This window comes from Scylla paramamosain, unplaced genomic scaffold, assembly GCF_035594125.1.
Source record: "Scylla paramamosain isolate STU-SP2022 unplaced genomic scaffold, ASM3559412v1 Contig29, whole genome shotgun sequence".
Lineage (NCBI taxonomy): Eukaryota > Metazoa > Arthropoda > Malacostraca > Decapoda > Portunidae > Scylla > Scylla paramamosain.
Genome location: NW_026973694.1, coordinates 44,762 through 63,798, shown reverse-complemented (window position 1 = coordinate 63,798; position 19,037 = coordinate 44,762). Strand labels below are relative to the sequence as shown.

General features: G+C 33.1%; 1 protein-coding gene across 3 annotated transcripts in view; it reads left to right on the top strand.

Annotated features, from left to right (window-relative positions):
• Positions 1–19,037, top strand: part of LOC135097705 (calcium-dependent secretion activator-like) — a 228,904-nt gene that overhangs the window by 167,655 nt on the left and 42,212 nt on the right. Inside the window, exons 9-10 of one of the 3 annotated variants that reach the window (XM_063999690.1) lie at positions 2,801–2,914; positions 14,169–14,265. In XM_063999690.1, the coding sequence (XP_063855760.1) occupies positions 2,801–2,914; positions 14,169–14,265 (211 nt within the window). The remainder of the gene's footprint in view (positions 1–2,800; positions 2,915–14,168; positions 14,266–19,037) is intronic. The other 2 variants (XM_063999692.1, XM_063999691.1) reach the window with 2 other exon arrangements.

Below are 19,037 nucleotides of genomic sequence, written 5' to 3'. Positions count from 1 at the left end.
CATGTACCCTCGTGTTGATAGCCATTTGGTGCATGACTGAGCAATAGACAGAAAAGCAGAATATGATGTTTTTAAGTAGCAGGTTTGTTTTGCCTTTTACATTTATATATGAAGTTAAAACTTTCAAGATGTACATTTAGATTAACTGATAGACATCCTGCATGTGCTTTGTAAGAACTTATATTTATTTTCAGTTCACCAGAATCTTTCACATGCTGCTACATTAAGACAGGTTACAAGAAGCTAAATTTGTATTTTGTGTTGTTGCTTTAAGCATTAGACACAAACCACTGTGTGCTATGTAGGGACATAATTCACATCCAGCCTAACTGCAGATTAAAAGTTCATACTAAGTACAAAAGTTCTTTTGAGATAGAAGAAAAATAATTCCTCAAAATTAAAAAGTGTTCATACACAGCTGAAATTTGTGTAACCGCACTTGCATGTTTGTTTAATCCCTATGTTGGCCTGTGTGGATCAGTTAATGCATATTGCTTAATACTACATGTACAAGATTAAGACTAAACACTGTTGTAATACATATTTGGTAGAGTTTTATTTTTAACTTATTCCCATAGCACTGGTATTCATTAGCAATAAAGAACAGGTTGAATCTGTATTTGTGTTGTAGTTTAGTTTTATGATTCATCTGTAAAACTCTGCAGTTAAGTCTGTTGTATTCAAACTTGTTGTGATGAGAGTTCTGTCAAATTAGGAATAATGAACCCTTTCAGATAATGTGGTATTTACCCAAGTGAAAGTGGGTGAACCAACATGTTGCCAACAAGACTTCACTGAAGTCAATCACAAGACTGAGAGGCAGCAACTTCTCTTCTGTTGTCTTAAAGCAGCCCAAACTACCCATTATATTGAATTTTCTGACATGCTTGTGTTTTACTGCTGAAAGCTATGCTACAAGTGATGCCATAATTGAAGAGTACAGGAGTTGAGAGGTGTACATGCTTCATCACAATAGTACATCACACAAGAGGGAAAAGTGTTTATTTTCAACCAGCTGAATAGCTGTTTAATGTTTTAATGTGTACTAGTCAACAAACAGAAGATGGCAACTGAATTATCACTTTTGTTTAAGTATATACAAATTTTTCCATGTTTATGAAGGTTGTGATATTCAGAATTTTAATTTAATATTTATTTTTAATATATTGAAATGTAATTGGAATAGATACAGATGTATTAGAAAAATTTACTTATTTACATCTACATAGAAAACTATATCTACAGTGATGGTGTAGCAATAGATCTGTTTTCCTTCAAGAAAAATCTTGAGGTGCAAATGAGTCTTTACACTGTCAGAATGGAAAATTGATTTATAAAGCACTGTGTAATACTTTTGTAACTTTTATTCAACTTACATTTTCTTACTGATTTAAGTCATATTAAATATTATTTAGGATATTTCCAGTTCTAAATATCTTGCTGTAACACACTGGTGAAAATATGAATCAGAAATTATGCATCAGACGTAAGAAGAATAAACATTATTGGGTGTTTAGTTCTTAAGAAACAGTTGTCCTCACACCATCATACAAAGAAAATTCGATCTTAGCTCCCCTTGCTGTCCCAGAAAAAATTAACAGACAATATATATATATATATATATATATATATATATATATATATATATATATATATATATATATATATATATATATATATATATATATATATATATATATATATATTGCATGACTGAGTTGGCAGGAAATCATTGGTGCAGCACATAGGCTCTCCATATTCTAGCATTTTTTTATTTTTACACTGGGTGCATATAATAAGAAATTTTGCTGCACATGTGAAGCACTTTTCAGAAAACTGGGCTATCCAAATTCCATTTCTGCAGTTCATGAAGATAATTTAGATACTTTTTATTGTTGGAGGGCAACATATTTTATCCTGGAGCTTTGGAGAATATCAAGTGTAATCTTTAGCATTGGGCTATGATGCATTTAGGATATGGTGGTTCCTATTGAATGAACTACCATTGTATCTTGCTGTCTATGAAATTAATCTTCCTTTGTACACACACACACACACACACACACACACACACACACACACACACACACACACACAAAATAAATAAATAAATAAATAAAGTAAAATAAATAAATAGATAAATAAATAAATAGATAGATAAATAAAAAAAATCATCTTAAGTAAAAAATGTACCATTTCAAAACCACCACATTAAAAAATGGATAATGTGTAAAGTAAGTGAATTTATTTTTTTAATTTAAATCTCCTTATTTATTTATTTGTTAGTTACAGATGCCACTTAATTCACTATTGACCTGTGTTTTCAGATATCAAATTAAGTATTTTGTTTAAAGAACACTTTCTATGAAAGCAGTATAAAGTGACAACTCTTGGAGTATGTTACATTAACATTAATGTGTGTGTGCATATATATATGTATACACACACACACACACACACACACACACACACACACACACACACACACACACACACACACACACACACACACACACACACACACACTCTCTCTCTCTCTCTCTCTCTCTCTCTCTCTCTCTCTCTCTCTCTCTCTCTCTCTCTCTCTCTCTCTCTCTCTCTCTCTCTCTCTCTCTCTCTCTCTCTCTCTGATGATATACATCCTAAAATATAAATATAAAGCAATGTATAGAATTTATGGTATTTTAGAAAAGACAGAGAGGAACAGAGTTTCTCTACCTTGTTATAAATTAGCTTAATGACTGAGGTCCGTGACTAATGTAGTTCCTCTCCCTTTGTGTGGCTTCTTCCCTCAAATAAGCCGGAGACGCAGCTCAGTCTTAAGGCAGGTAGCTGAGTGCATGTCAGTTGTATCTCGCTCGCTCGGACTGACTCCCTTTTTGGCACACTATTTGCAAGTTTATGGCTCTCTCAGGTAAATGTGCGGGAGGGAACATTCGTGCGGGTCCCACACAGAGGATGTGCACTTATTATGGTTAGAGTAGAGGATGCCAGCTCCATAGGAAGATATTGTAATAGTATTTTTTCTACTTGTTCTCTTTTCTTCTTTTAATGATATGATTTTTGTAGTATAGGTAATTATTGCTTTTCTTTGCGTATATTATTTCATAAGAACACTGAGCACATCTTATTGTTATATTCAAGCAAGAAAATCCTACCAGATGCAAAATAACATATTTTCTTCATTCACAGAATAATGAGGGTATGAAATATTAATACATCTGTAGTGCAGTGAGTATAAAATAAAAAAAGTGCACATAATCTGTGTTTTACTCAGTGCGCATTTTTCAATCTCGAACATTTATCCTTCTTGGCACCGTTTAGCAGCAGTGTAAAATCACTTAAGTTCCAGTGGTTGTTCAGTGTGTTTATAAAGCAATGCACTGTCACAATATCACATCAGAATGAATTATGCTTCATTAGTAGAAGGAAATAAATAACCTACATATGCAATGTTCCTATACTGTCTGCATGCTTGGAGTGTTCCTTATTCCAATTTATGTGGCCTTGGTCCTGACTCATCCTACAGGTAAACTAGCCTCACTAGTGGATGGCTAACAACATAACTTGGTGTATTAAGTGTGCAGTGTCAGTATAATCAGTAATCCTATGGGTTCACAGTGCATGGCATGTGTGATTAAATAATACTTAATGGAATATATATTACTGTGTCATTTTAAGGACCTACTTGTTCTGATCAACACTTCAAGTAAATAGTTAATAGAAACTAGCCACAAGAAAGTGTTCAAACTAATAGAAGGAAATGTATAGTACTAATGAGGTACAAGTTTAGCTATTTTTATTTTATGTATTTTTTATTTCATTTATTTATTTTTTTTTATCAGATCAACTCAGAGAGCATGTGTGTGTGTGTGTGTGTGTCTCTCTCTCTCTCTCTCTCTCTCTCTCTCTCTCTCTCTCTCTCTCTCTCTCTCTCTCTCTCTCTCTCTCTCTCTCTCTCTCTCTCTCTCTCTCTCTCTCTATATATATATATATATATATATATATATATATATATATATATATATATATATAAAATGCAAACTTGATAACTGGCTCCTGTGTGGACTAATATGGTTCACATTTTCATTTCTTGAAAATAACTCTATTAATGCATAATCTACCTAAGACAATCACTAATTTAATATGCAAACATCATTTGCAATATGATCTTGATAGTTACTGTGAGCAACACAAGATAAAATGCAAGAAAGTGATGGTTCTGGAATGATGGAAAACTAATTGTGGTTTCTGTTACAATAGCAGCAGCAGTGATATAGTCAACTATAGACTTTTGACTTCCTCTGCATAATCACATGTTTTCTATCTTTCCTCAACTTGAGTTCAACCATTTTTCTCAGTTTGAGATATACTAATGCTAAACTAAAGTAGAAAGAGGTGCTAATTATAGAGTCCTTCATGAAAGGAGATAATGATGCCATATAAATATGAGATACACATAATTTAAAATTCCCATTTAGCATTCTTGGCATTTTCCTTACATTTATTTATTTATTTATTTATTCCTTTTATTTTTCTCTCCTGACATGGGTACTAGATCCCCATGTGCTAGTTAAAATTATCTTCATGTGTGTGTTTGTATATTTGTATGTATGTATGTATGTATGTATGTGGATAGATGTGGTGTATAAAAATATATATATATATATATATATATATATATATATATATATATATATATATTATATATATATATATATATATATATATATATAATATATATATATATATATATATATATATATATATACTTCATTAAATATCATATATTGAAAGTAGATCTAATTCTTACTCTATATGTCTGTAGGAAGATGCATCAATTTTTCTCAGCCTATGTCAATTTTTTTTTTATGTCTATGTGCAGTTTTATTCAAAGTAGGCAACTAAATCTTTTTAGGTTTTTCTGAGATTGTATGGTCTAATACTTACAATTATGAAAAATTGTATATGATAATCATGATGATTTAGAGAGTATATTCTGCTTTTGATATATATATATATATATATATATATATATATATATATATATATATTATATATATATATATATATTATATATATATATAGATAGATAGATAGATAGATAGATAGATAGATAGATAGATAGATAGATATTTAAATAATTAGATAAGGCGCTTTTACTCTTCTGGATTTCAAGATCCCTGTTTGCAGTGAGATATATCACAGGTACTCGTATTTGTTTCTTGTATAGTTATGATTGCTTACATCATGTAACCTTTGATTATAATCTTCCCTATAAGACATATACTAATATTTTCATGTTCATGTACAGCCATCACTAAATTGATCCCAAAGAAACAGTAGAATTCTATTATCCAAATTTGAAAAAAGGCATTTATCAGAGTTAATTATTATATTAAATTATCAAATTCTTGATTAATAATTCCCATGTGCATTGCTAGGTAAATAGTTTGTGGTCATTTTCTTGCACTACATTGGATGGAAAGGTGGGACATTTTTCACTGATTGTTTGATTTCATCAACCACTCTTGCTTTCTTGTCTTGGCTATTTGCTCACTCATGATTCATCAACCAATCATGTCCAGCTATATCTGATGCCTTTTTTTTTTTATGTAAGAGGGGTGCTGGCCTAGGGCAACAAAGAAAAATAGAAAAAAAGCCTACTGAGGTGACAGTCTCTAAACAGAGACCAGAAATGATCACCAAAAATTGAAGGATAAGTGTCTTGAAACCTCCCTCTTGAAAGAATTTAAATCTTAGGAAGGAGGAAATGTGGAAGTAGGCAAGGCTTTCCAGAGTTTACCAGAAAAAAGGGATGAATGATTGCAAATACTGGTTAACTCTTACATTAGAGAGGTGGACAGAATAGGGATGAGAGTAAGTAGAAAGTCTTGTGTGGCAAGGCCATGGGAGAAGGGCAGGCATGTAGTTAGCAAGATCAGAAGAGCAGTTAGCATGAAAATTGTGGTAGTAGATGGCAAGAGGTGCAACATTGCAGTGGTGAGAGAGAGACTGAAGACAGTCAGTTAGAAGAGAGGAATTGATCAAACAAAATGCTTTTGATTCCATCTCTAATGCAAATTAATATTATTGATATTTGGAACTTGGGTAAACACTGACATCCTTTAGTAGTTAATGTTGAAAACTTAAAATGATTTGAGATTGCATGTTAATCTGGTTGAAAGAAAATGTATGCTGCATACCAAAACACACACACACACACACACACACACACACACACACACACACACACACACACACACACACACACACACACACACACACACACACACACACACACACACACACACTGATAAGACCTAGACTAGAATATGCAGCAGTAGTGTGGTCGCCATACAAGAAAATGGATATAAGGAAGTTGTAGAGAGTTCAGAGAGCAGCTACGAAGGTGGTAGCAAGTATCAGGGACTTGTCATATGAAGAGAGACTGGCAAGGATACATCTACCAATGTTGGAAAAGAGGAGAGAAAGGGGAGACTTGATTGTGATATATGAAGCATATGAGGGAGTAGAGGAGGTGGACAGGAGCGACTTAATTTTCTGGGATACACAGGACACTAGAGGACATGGAAAGAGGCTGAAGAGGAGTGCTTGTAGAAGAGATGTCAAAAAGTATAGTTTCCCATATAGAAGTATTGATGTATGGAACAGTCTGGATGAGGAGATAGTAAATGCAGAAAATATACATGGATTCAAGGCTAAGTTGGATATTAAAAGATATGGAGATGAGACAGCATGAACATAGCTCTTTTTCCATAAAGCACAACTAGGTAAATACAACTAAGTAAATACACACACATCTTGGTTGAAAGTAACTAGTGTTGGACTGATAATGTTTATAAAATATGTGAGTGACATACATGAAGAACTAGATAGTTATATGAGCTTATTTGCAGATGATGCTAAGCTGATGAGAAGGGTAGAAAATGTAAATGACTGTATGGTATTGCAAGATGATTTACATAAGGTAAATAAATGAAGTAAATCTTAGCAAATAGAATTCAGTTTAAGTAAATGTAAAGTAATGGAGTTTGGTAAAAGTAAAAAAAAAAATACAATATCATTATGAGATGGAAGGTGTGAAGTTAAAGAAGTCAAAAGAGGAAGTGGATTTGTAACAGTTACTGAAAAATTTGATTCACAGACACATTGATAAAATTACTGGAGAGATGATGAATTTGTTAAAAAGAGTAAGAATGGCATTCTCATGTTTGGATAAACAAATTATAAAAAAATTGTTGATATCCATGATAAGACCAAGATTGGAATACGCAGTAGTGGTGTGGTCTCCTCGTATAGAGAGAAATATGAAATTAGAAAGAGTACAAAGAGCAGTCACTAAGATGGTTCCAGAGTTGAGTAAATCGACCTATGAAGAGACATTAAGAATGTTGGAAATTCCTACCCTTGAAAATAGGAGAGAGAGAGAGAGAGAGAGAGAGAGGAGAGAGAGAGAGAGAGGAGAGAGAGAGAGGAGAGAGAGAGAGAGAGAGAGAGAGAGAGAGAGAGAGAGGAGGCTTAATAAACATCTATAGAATGATAAATGGTATGGAAAATGTAGACAAAGATTTTCTAAATTTGGACACACGGAGTACAAGGGGACACAATAAGAAGTTGAAGAAAGTTAACTGTAGAAGAGACATTAAGAAGTATAGTTTTCCTTACGGAAGTGTGAACAAATGGAATGAACTCAGTGAAGATGTTATCAGTGCCATAACTGTCCATGCTTTTAAAACCAAACTGGATAGATGTAGAGACGGGATACTATGAGATTACTCCCCTCCCATAAACCACAACTTGGTAAATACAACTAGGTAAATACACACACACACAGATGTTGAAGGAAATGGGACTGCCAACTTTGCAAGTTAGAAGTAAAAGAGGAGATCTAATAACAATGTACAAAATAGTTAACTGCATTGAGAAGATAGACAAGCAGGATGTGGTGTTGTTGGAAGATGAAGCTGGATGGACAAGAAGGCACTCAAAGAAGATCAGGAAGAGTCAGTGTTTGACGGACATCAAGAAGTACAGTTTTTCACAAAGAACTGCGGATATCTGGAATGACCCTAAATGAAGAGGTTGTTACAGCAGCAAACATGCATAAATTTAAGGAAATGCTGGATAAATATAGATATGGAGACAGACACTATGAGCCCTGCTTGAACCATGTACTATACAACTAGTTAAATACAACTAGATAAATACACAACTTAAAGACTACCTAAGGAACAATAAACCAGACGTGGGTATGTTTAACGAAAACCAAACTAAAAGAGGAAATAAAGTTGAGATTTGCATAGGAAGAACATAGCACATGGAAGAGAGACTGAAAAGGAGAGGGAGGAAGAGGAGTGATGATACTAGTGAAAGAGAATATTTTTGTTGAGGAAATGGAATATGGTGATGGAATGGTAGAAACTGAGTGTTGTGATTAAGATCAAAGGAAGTGAAAAAGGAAAGTTATTGTGACTTACATACCACCAAAAAACTAATGCATGGGAGACCAATAGATATAAAATTATGCAACTAGAAACAAGAAATAGCATAGAGGAAATGATAAAGAAAAGTAACAAAGTGCTCTTAGTAGGAGACTTCAACACTAAAGGAATTAACTAGGAGATGGAAGTGAAGGAAAATGTCTGGGCATGGAGCAAAAAACTTCTGCAAACCATGACAGTGAACTACAATGAATTACAAAATGGAAGGAGAAATAATAATGAAAAGTAATGAAGAAAAAGATTTGTGAGTAATGATCCAGGAAACATTGTCACCTGAAAGGCACATAAATGGAATATTCAGCTTTACATACAGCTTGTTAACAAACATTACGGTAGCGTTAAACTATTTAGATAAAGAAATGATGAAGAAAATTATAACGAGCATGCAACGACCTAAACTGGAATACACAGCAGTAGTTTGGGCTCCACACAGAAAAAAGATATATGGAAACTGGAAAGAATACAGAGGATAACAACAAAGATAGTACCAGAATTGAAAGACTTAAACTATGATGAAAGACTTAAAGAGATGGGATTACCAACAATACAAGAGAGAAGAGGAAGAGGAGACCTGATAACAATGTACAAATTAGTAAACAATATAGAAAGAATAGACTGAAATGACTTGGTACCACAGATGGAGAAGGAAGAGAGACAGATGAGGGGACATGGGAAGAAAATAAAGAAGAGTGGATGTTCTAGTGACTTCAAAAAACATAGCCTCCCGTATTGAACTATTGAAATCTGGAATGATTTGAAGGAAGAGGTGGTTGTGGCAAACAGTGTACACATGTTTAAAGAGAAAAAGGATAAATATGGTTATGGAGACAGGACAAACTGAGCTTTGGCTTGTGCCCTCTACAATACAACTAGGTAAATACACACAACTCCCAACCTTGGAAAAGAGATGAGAGAGAATTGATATGATTGCATTTTACATATTACTGAGTGGGGTAGAAAACTAGATAGGGAAGATCTATTTGTAATGAATGAAAGAAACAAGGGGATGGAAGAAAACTAAAAGCAGCCACCTGCAGAAAAAAAAATAAAGAAGTTTAGCTTCCTTCATAGAAGCATTGAGGCATGGAATGGACTGGAAGGGGAAGTGGGTGTGTGCTAGGAGTATTCATGACTTTAAGGAAAAGTTGGATAAAAACAGTTATGGAGACAGGACAGTATGAGCTTAGCTCCTTTCCTGTATGTCACAACTAGGTGAACTCTCTAATGCAAGAGTTAACCAGTATTCTCAATCATTCATCCCTTTCTCTGGTAAACTCTGGAACTCCCTGCCTGCTTCTGTATTTCCACCTTCCTATGACTTGAATTCCTTCAAGAGGAAGGTTTCAAGACACTTATCCTTCAATTTTTGACCACTGCTTTGGACCCTTTTATGGGACTGGCATTTCAGTGGGCATTTTTTTTTTATTGGATTTTTGTTGCCCTTGGTCAGTGTCCCTCCTACATAAACACACACACACACACACACACACACACACACACACACACACACACAAATACACATGAATGTGCAAAACAGTTGATCCAATCAGTATATGACTTAATAATGCTCTACAAAAGGGAATGGGAAATAAGAAGATCCACTCAATTACAAGCCTGCATTTCTGACTAACTTAGACATTTAGACATTAATAAAGAATTCAACAAGATTCCCACATAAGGCTGCATATTATCAAAGTCAGAAAATGAAACGGTAAAGAAAAAGTGGATGGAAAAGAATCTGAAGGGAATATAAATGACATTGGTGGTAAAAGATTAAGAATCAAACTGGAGAGAAGTAGCAAGTGGAATGCTGAAATCAATGTTGGATAATTATTAATGATGCTTTTAGCATACATATATTAATAAGTCATATAGATATATATGTCTGATGGTAGATAATGAACATTTATCAAAGAAGATTGTATAATTATTTGTATAATAATTTGTATAATTATGTGTATTTTACAGTTGAAATCATGTGATGACAAATTACAAGAACATCAAAATAGAAAGCTTACATGAAAATTTTGCATCATGATTATAGTTAATTTTCATATTTCCTAATAATGATAAATGAACACACTTTAGGTGTTTCTGCCACATTTCATATGCAATGATCAAAATCTTTAGATTTGTAAAATTTATTTGTCTTTGTTCACTTATTTATGCAAAAAATAGCCTACAGTTTATAAGTCCTTATTTATTTATATTGAAGTATACTTTACTTCACAATATTATGCACTTATAAGATCAAGTAATACAATCTATCTTTAACCTCTTCTTCATGTTTTTATACTCACATTTTCAGAGATTGCTTTATATGAATAAAATCTTGCATAGCAACTTAGATTTACTGCATTTTTAAATAAAGTTAAACTTTCCTCAAACTAAAACTTTTGGCATGAACATGTGCATGTTAAGAATATAATTAATTGGTTCTGCTTGTCTTGTGTCCAGTATCAGTGCTAAATTTATATGGTAATTATATCTTACTATGATGTACTTGACATGAAGATTGCAAATGTGAAAAGACATTATTACTTTTTTTAAAGACTGCTGATGTTATCTATGAAATTTCTCTCTCTCTCTCTCTCTCTCTCTCTCTCTCTCTCTCTCTCTCTCTCTCTCTCTCTCTCTCTCTCTCTCTCCTCTCTCTCTCTCTCTCTCTCCTCTCTCTCTCTCTCTCTCTCTCTCTCTCTCTCTCTCTCTCAACAAGTCTGAAGGTTTTATGGTTCTGATTGACTTGGGCATGGTGGGTAATTTTGACTAGGTAGTGATATGAATGATATAGCTTAGACTGTTGCAGCATCTTACTTTCACAGAGTTTAAGCAGTCAACCATGAAATAAGTTGATAATAATTATATAAATATATGTTAAGTAATATTTCAAAAGTTTTAAAATCATCATATTGTTGAGGCATCTAGAGCAAATTAAAAGTGTGTATGAAAAATCCAGGTGAAAAGAACATTAATAATTACAGAAGAAAAAAGCAAGTAATTAAGTTCAGGGATGTAACAGAATAACTCATGAATTTCCTCTTTCCATTACAGTAGTGCACTAAATTTAACTGTTTGATATGCCATATTTGTACACTATTCAAACTCATATGACATGTATGAAACTAATTGGCCATCAATGAAGTAATAAAATGATATATATATATATATATATATATATATATATATATATATATATATATGAAGTCCTGTAGTGGGAAGCATGGATTTTTTTTTTTTTTTTTTTAAATCAAACAGGATGACCAGATAATAAAGATAAGAAAAAAGTAATGTGGACATTATGTAAGTGAAGCTGATTTTGAGAAGGTTAAAAATGCTTCCATGACTGGAGAGTTTTCTTATGCATCTTGTATACTGCTTTCTTTTAAGTTGTGTTTTTGTAAGAAGTGAAAATAACATTAATAGTGTTGTGTACTGCACTGCACATCTAAAATTTGAAATATGCATTCAAAACACCTAAAGTTGGTCTTCCTTTTAAGAAGACTAATCCATCCTATTTGTTCCACATATAAGCTGCTTTATATGTTATGCTTACAGACTTACAGTGCAGAATTTCCGTGCATGAATTAGCCAAACTGATCATCTATAAAACTAAAGATCACCTTAATGTGTCCCTAAAAAAGAGTAACTGAGAAAAGGAGTTTATGAATTTGAATAAACTGAATACACAAAACCAATAATCTCATAATAAAACTATATATATATATATATATATATATATATATATATATATATATATATATATATATATATATATATATATATATATATATATATATATATATATATATATATATATATATATATATATATATATATATATATATATACATATATACACACACACACACACACACACACACACACACACACACACACACACACACACACACATGATGACCTGAGGAGTACTTTTGTGATTCCTGTAGACTCTGAATATTGCTTATTGATATGATTTTCTTAGAAAATAATGGTATACAAATGAAAGGGATCTTTCCTATGATGCTACTCCTGATAGAGTAAGTATGAGTAGATAGAAAAGAAGATTTAGAAAATTTCATGAATTTGAACCATAAAAATATAAAGCTTGATTGTTATCCACAACATTGCTAGCCAAAAAACAAAAGAAACAAGAAAATAAAATCCACAAATTGATAGTGACTTTCATATCTAAACTTTGGAAAACCACTTTAGTTTGGGCTACATTCACTTCAGTGTTAAATTTTATTCTTATTCACTCAAGTTTATATCAAGTAGCCTTCCTTAATCTATATGAACACTGTCAGGAGTATCTTTTTGGTAAGACCTTGCATATGATTTGTATTCATCTTTCCAGTCTGATAAAGACATCAGTGAATAATGTTTTGCAATATCTTAGGGGTGTATTTTTTTGGTTTTACAATTTTCAGTTTCTTTGAGATGTCATATCTAGTCAAGCTTACTGTTCGTGTGTGTGTGTGTGTGTGTGTGTGTGTGTGTGTTTACCAGCACGCACATGTGTGGATGTGTGTAAATTTATGAAGTTCTAGTATGCAGAGTCTTTGTAAAGATTGTGTGTGTGTGTGTGTGTGTGTGTGTGTGTGTGTGTGTGGGTTTGTGCTTGCATGTGTACTACATACTTGTGGACTACAGGATTTAAATCAAGCTTGTGTTGTCTGTCTTCATATCTCTTTTACCTAATATAGTTATAAACTTATGGATGTCCCTTGCTCACAACCTATGCGTCCAGATTAGAAACTCAAATATTAAAACATATGCGTGTAAGGGCATGGGTTAGAACAGAAACTATATTGATGTGTAACTGGTATTATGTCAGTCATGTTGCATGATCACAACCCAGTTTTGGATGTGCACCTTGCATATTAGGACATTTTATGAAGTTATGAATAATATGCAGATTATCTTAGCTTTATTAGATAATTATTAGTTGATATAAAGGCATGTTGCAAGTGCATAGTTGTCATCAAATATATTATTTAGGTTAAAAGCATATTTGCAAGTAATCCCGCTACTTCTGTGGTGACCTTTGATTTATTCAGTGATAAGATTTTCTGATGCTGATCATGGGAAAGTTAATACATACAGTGGCCGCCACAAATGACAGGTTTTAAATGATAGCTTTTAAAGAAACTGAAAAGTCATGCTTCTGTACTCAAGTAATCCTTGTTCAAAGGGGATGGCTGCACACTGGAATGCAAGCATATTTTGTCTGTATTCAGGAAACACACTCTGCTCTTAAGAAAAACTCATAGCATGTGTCTCATAATGAATGTACCTGTGTCTATTAATACAAATGCCAGTTGTACACATTTTCTTTGAGTTTGCTTGCATACATATGTGCTCTTAAGGATACAATAAACATTAATTCTTATTCAACCTTCAATGTACATCTCTAAACATTTTAGAATTGTATCTTATTTATGCATACACTATAATATTTCAAGTAAATTTGCATATCTCTTGAATTGATTATTTACATGTCAGTTCCATTCAATTTTGACATTGTGTTGGTCTTACAATTTGTATTTCATTAGATGGATTTCATACTAATATTCCCTCCCCTTTTTCTATTTCAAAATTTTATGGCAAACTTGAGCTAACACATACTCCCAATCCCATGAACAGCAGGTCTCAGAGCTCGTTAAGTGGCCGCGATAGTGACAGTATGGACAACGAAGTGACGCTTTCCAAGATGGATGTTGTCCTGTCCTTTGCTCTTGAGGTAAGACTTTACATGAAGCTCCTTCATTCAAGCAGATGACAGGAGGAGGTGCAGTCATGTAAGCACCAACAAGTGTTTTCCCAGGCCAATGTTTAACTTACTTCATTAGATGTATTAAGCTATTACCCCACTAACTGAAAGATGTATTTCAGCAGAATGTGACATGATCCAGGTAAGGAAAGTCATATTGCATGTGATATATTTTATCTAGTGAAAGTAGATATGAACTTTAATGCATTTAAGGGAATGATAACTGATTATCATATTTTCCATTTGTATATTATATAAGGTGAATACTGGAATTCAGAATGCTTTTCAATAAATAATTTTAATCTGTGGCTATTTTGTGCTTAGAATCAAATTTTCAAAATTTTGGGAATAGGTGGATGCAGTCCTCTTCTTATTATAATGTAGCCACATATAGAGTACATTTGAGATACATACATGTAGATAGAGATTAGATGTGGGCATGGTAGAAAATCTCCATTTTTAAAAGTTATATGGTATATATATATATATATATATATATATATATATATAATATATATATATATATATATATATATATATATATATATATATATATATATATATATATATATATATATATATGCACACATGAATTGTATGTTTTAGATCCTTGTTATATTGTTATATATGGCTTCAGGCAATTTGAATTCATAGTCATGTAAAGAACCTACTTCTACCCAAAATTCTTTTCAGTTGAAATGAATTAAACTAATGCAAGCTGTTACAAGTGGCAAGCTAAGTTTTTTATAAAAAGAATACCCATGTTCACCAGATACTATATTATTTTGTAATTTGACATATAGCATTGTTATAAAGCATCAACATGAGGTTTTGTATATCAGAGCTCTCTTGTTTGTTTTTTAAAACTTAAAAAAGAAATAGAGCTCAAATATGTGATCTGTCTGCTATTTCATCTCTAATAATGCCTTTCATATAGAAATATCTAGCATGATCTTATGTATATCCTTCTTTTTTTTAACTCAATATCACTGCACATGTTGAAACTCATTTGATGTGTGAAAAGTTCCTGGATGATGAGTGTAGTGCTAATTGGTGGCTAACTTTTCTCTGGTTTTTGTGGCTTAAGGCCAAGGGACAGCAGACCTTTCCTCTTTTGTTATGGCACTCCTTGATAGTTTCTCTAATTTGTCCATCCAAATTATTTCTTTAATTTTCTTTTATATTTTATGCTAAAGTTAGATATCTAAACTTTTGTTTCTTCAGCATTTTGCCATAAATCAGTTACTTAGTATATCTTTATCTTTCTTTCATGGTTGTCATAATTGTGTGGTTTTTTTTTGTCTGTGTGTGTTATAAGCTGATAACACCCTCATCATTTTATGACACTTGGTAATGACACCAACAGTAGTGATAAATAATAGGCCTGGATGAAAGATTTATACAGTTATAAACACAGTCTTACCAGTAGTGTGATACGTTGATGGTAACTCCAAACACATACTGAGTTTAGAGGCACAGTGCAGTGTCTTAAGGAGTTTTTGCTCAATAAAAACAAACTCTTGAGCAAAACAAGCTTACGATCACATCAGACAAAAATACAGCTAAGGCTATTTACCAACAGCATAATAAACAATTTATATTGTGACATAATGTGAGATTACATACCTGTCTTATTTCCTTTTCCCTCAAGACTACACATTTGCATATATCTGCATGGCATATGTAAATTACATAACTATTTTATGCTTATATCCATCTCTGTAGCATCTTTTATTGTTGTATGTTTCTTATCATTAGATGTAGAAAAATAGTTATAATAAGTAAGTGAGCTTTGTTCTTATTTTAAAAATCTCCATTGAAATATAATGAGGATCTAGAATATTATAAAGAACTGTTGATCCTTGCCAATGATGGATTTGTCATTAATGAAATTTGTGATTGTGTGAGCGGATAAATTATGCAAAAATTTAATCCAACAACATGCAGATTCTAAATTGCAAGAAAATATACATTGTTCCTTTCATGCTCACCAGTACACTCTGTACAGATGGTAAATTTCCACATATAAACCAACAGCAGGAAAAGCCTTAAAAAAAAAATCTTAGACAAATTTTGTGTCTGAACTGTATTTAATGAAGGATTTTTGGGACCAGAAAGCAACATAAAAACACAAGAAGTTGTAACTAACCAGGCATCAATCTTCATTTACATAGTAGACCGTATTGTAATTTACATGAACTCACTACAATTGTGGTGATTGATAATATCTTTGTTTACCTCGAAGTGGCCACCACTGGGGCTATAACAGATGATCCCTGACTAATTTATGATGATGATTATTATGAATATGTCAATGATGATTTAAAGATGACTAGTTATGCAATTAAGTAATTAATTTATATTTTAATTAAGTTGAGTAAAACTAAGTGAAAAACATGTAACAGATTTAAGTCCTGAGTATGGTTTGGTGAAGATGATAATCTGAACTGTTTGATCACCATATCTGCTGCTTTATTTCCATCACAATCTCTCTCTCTCTCTCTCTCTCTCTCCTCTCTCTCCTCTCTCCTCTCTCCTCTCTCTCTCTCTCTCTCTCTCTCTCTCTCTCTCTCTCTCTCTCTCCTCTCTCTCTCTCTCTCTCTCTCTCTCTCTCTCTCTCTCTCTCTCTCTCTCTCTCTCTCTCTCTCTCTCTCTCTCATTCTTACACATGCACAAAGCTCATCCAGTGGTTCATGCCACATTTCTTGGAGTGCACCCATCCACCTCCACACACACAATAGTTCCTTGAAAATTTAAAAAAAAATAGAGAAGGGTGTGAAGATAGGGGATGGAAAAGATGAAATAAGAGAAAGAGAGGGAGGCAGATCAAGACCAATTTATTTGTTTTTATTTGCCTGTATTTACTTTTTTTTACATTTTTTACAAGTTGAGCCACACTTGTAATATCCAGATTTTAAAATGTGTGTGTGTGTGTGTGTGTGGTTGTGTGTGGTGTGTGTGTGTGTGTGTGTGTGTGTGTGTGTGTGTGGTGTGTGTGTGTGTGTGTGTGTGAGAGAGAGAAAGAGAGAGAGATTGGAATGTGTGTATATGCATATATGTGTGTGTGTGCAAGGGATAGAGAGTCCAGTCTCTTTACTTCATATAAGGTGTGTGTGTGTGTGTGTGTGCATGTGTGTGTTTATTTACTTAGTTGTATTGTACAGGGGCATGAGCCAAAGATCATTTTGTCCTGTCTCCATAACCATATTTATCCAGTTTCTCTTGAAACATGTGTACACTGTTTACTGCAACCATCTCTTCCTTCAAAGAATTCCAGATTTCAATAGTTCTATACGGGAAGCTACAATTCTTGATGTCACTTGAACATCCACTATTCTTTATTTTCTTACCATGTCCGCTCATCTCTCTCTCTTCATTTTGCATCTGTGGTACCAGGTCATTTCTGTCAGTTCTTTCTATATTGTTTACTTATTTATACATTATTATCAGGTCTCCTCTTTCTCTTTTCTCTTGTAGTGTTTGTAAACTCATCTCTTCAAGTCTTTCTTCATAGCCATTTTCATGAGTATCCTCTGTATTCCTTCCAGTTTCCTGATATCTTTTTTCTGTGTGAAGCCCAAACTACTACTGTATATTCCAATTTAGGACATATGCTTGTTATAATTTTCTTCATCATTTGTTTATCTAAATAGTTAAATGCCACGTTAATGTTTGTTAACAAGCTGTATGTAGAGTTGAATATCCTGTTTATGTGTCTTTCAGGTGATAGTATGCCCTGAATCATTACTCCCAAATCTTTTTCTTCATTACTTTTCATTATTATTTCTCCTCTCATTTTGAACTTCCATGAAGGTCTCTTTTTACTTTTTCCTATTTCCAACACATGGCATTTTCTTGCATTAAATCCTAGTTTCCATCTTTGGCTCCATGCATGTATCTTGTCAATATCCTTTTTTAACTCCTTACAGTCATTTTCATCGTTTATTATTTTCATTATTTTTGTTTCATCAGCAAACAAGTTGATATAACTATTTAGATCCTCTGTCATATCCTTTACATACATTTGAAACATAATAGGTGCCAATAAAGATCCTTGCTGTACCTCACTTGTCACTTTGCGCCAACTTGAATTAAGCCTCTGCTCTGGGTCACCACCTGAGGACTCGCCGGGGCAGCCCAGTACCTTGCCTCACTCTTAATGTCTGATTACTGTTCTCATTTCCCTCCACTTTAAATAGTCCTCCATCCATCTTAATGTTGCTCCATTTAGTCTTCCTTCATTCTTTAACTTCCACATAAGACTTTTGTGGGGAACTTTTATCAAATGCTTTTTTCGAGATCCAGGTATACCAAATCAACCCATCTATCCCTATCTTGCGCTCCATCTATTACTCTCATATAGAAGCTCAGTAGATCTGTGACACAGGATCTCCCTTTCCTGAATCCAAATTGCTTTTCTGTAATTATCTTTTCATCTTCTAGATAATCCACCAATCTATCTTTATTATTTCACAAAGCTTGCTTACAATACTTGTTAGTAACACTAATCTATAATTTAATGGTTCCATTTTATTTCCCCTTTTGTATATTGGCACTATGTTAGCTTTTTTCCATTTCCTTGGTACTTTTCCTTCTCTCAACAAGCTGTTAATTATATCCCATATAGGTTCTTCCATTTGTTCTCTGCATTCTTTTAATATCCATCCATTTACTTGATCTGGTCCCATAGCTTTTCTAACATCCAGCTCTTCCAGCAGCTTCTTGATTTATTGTCTCTTTAC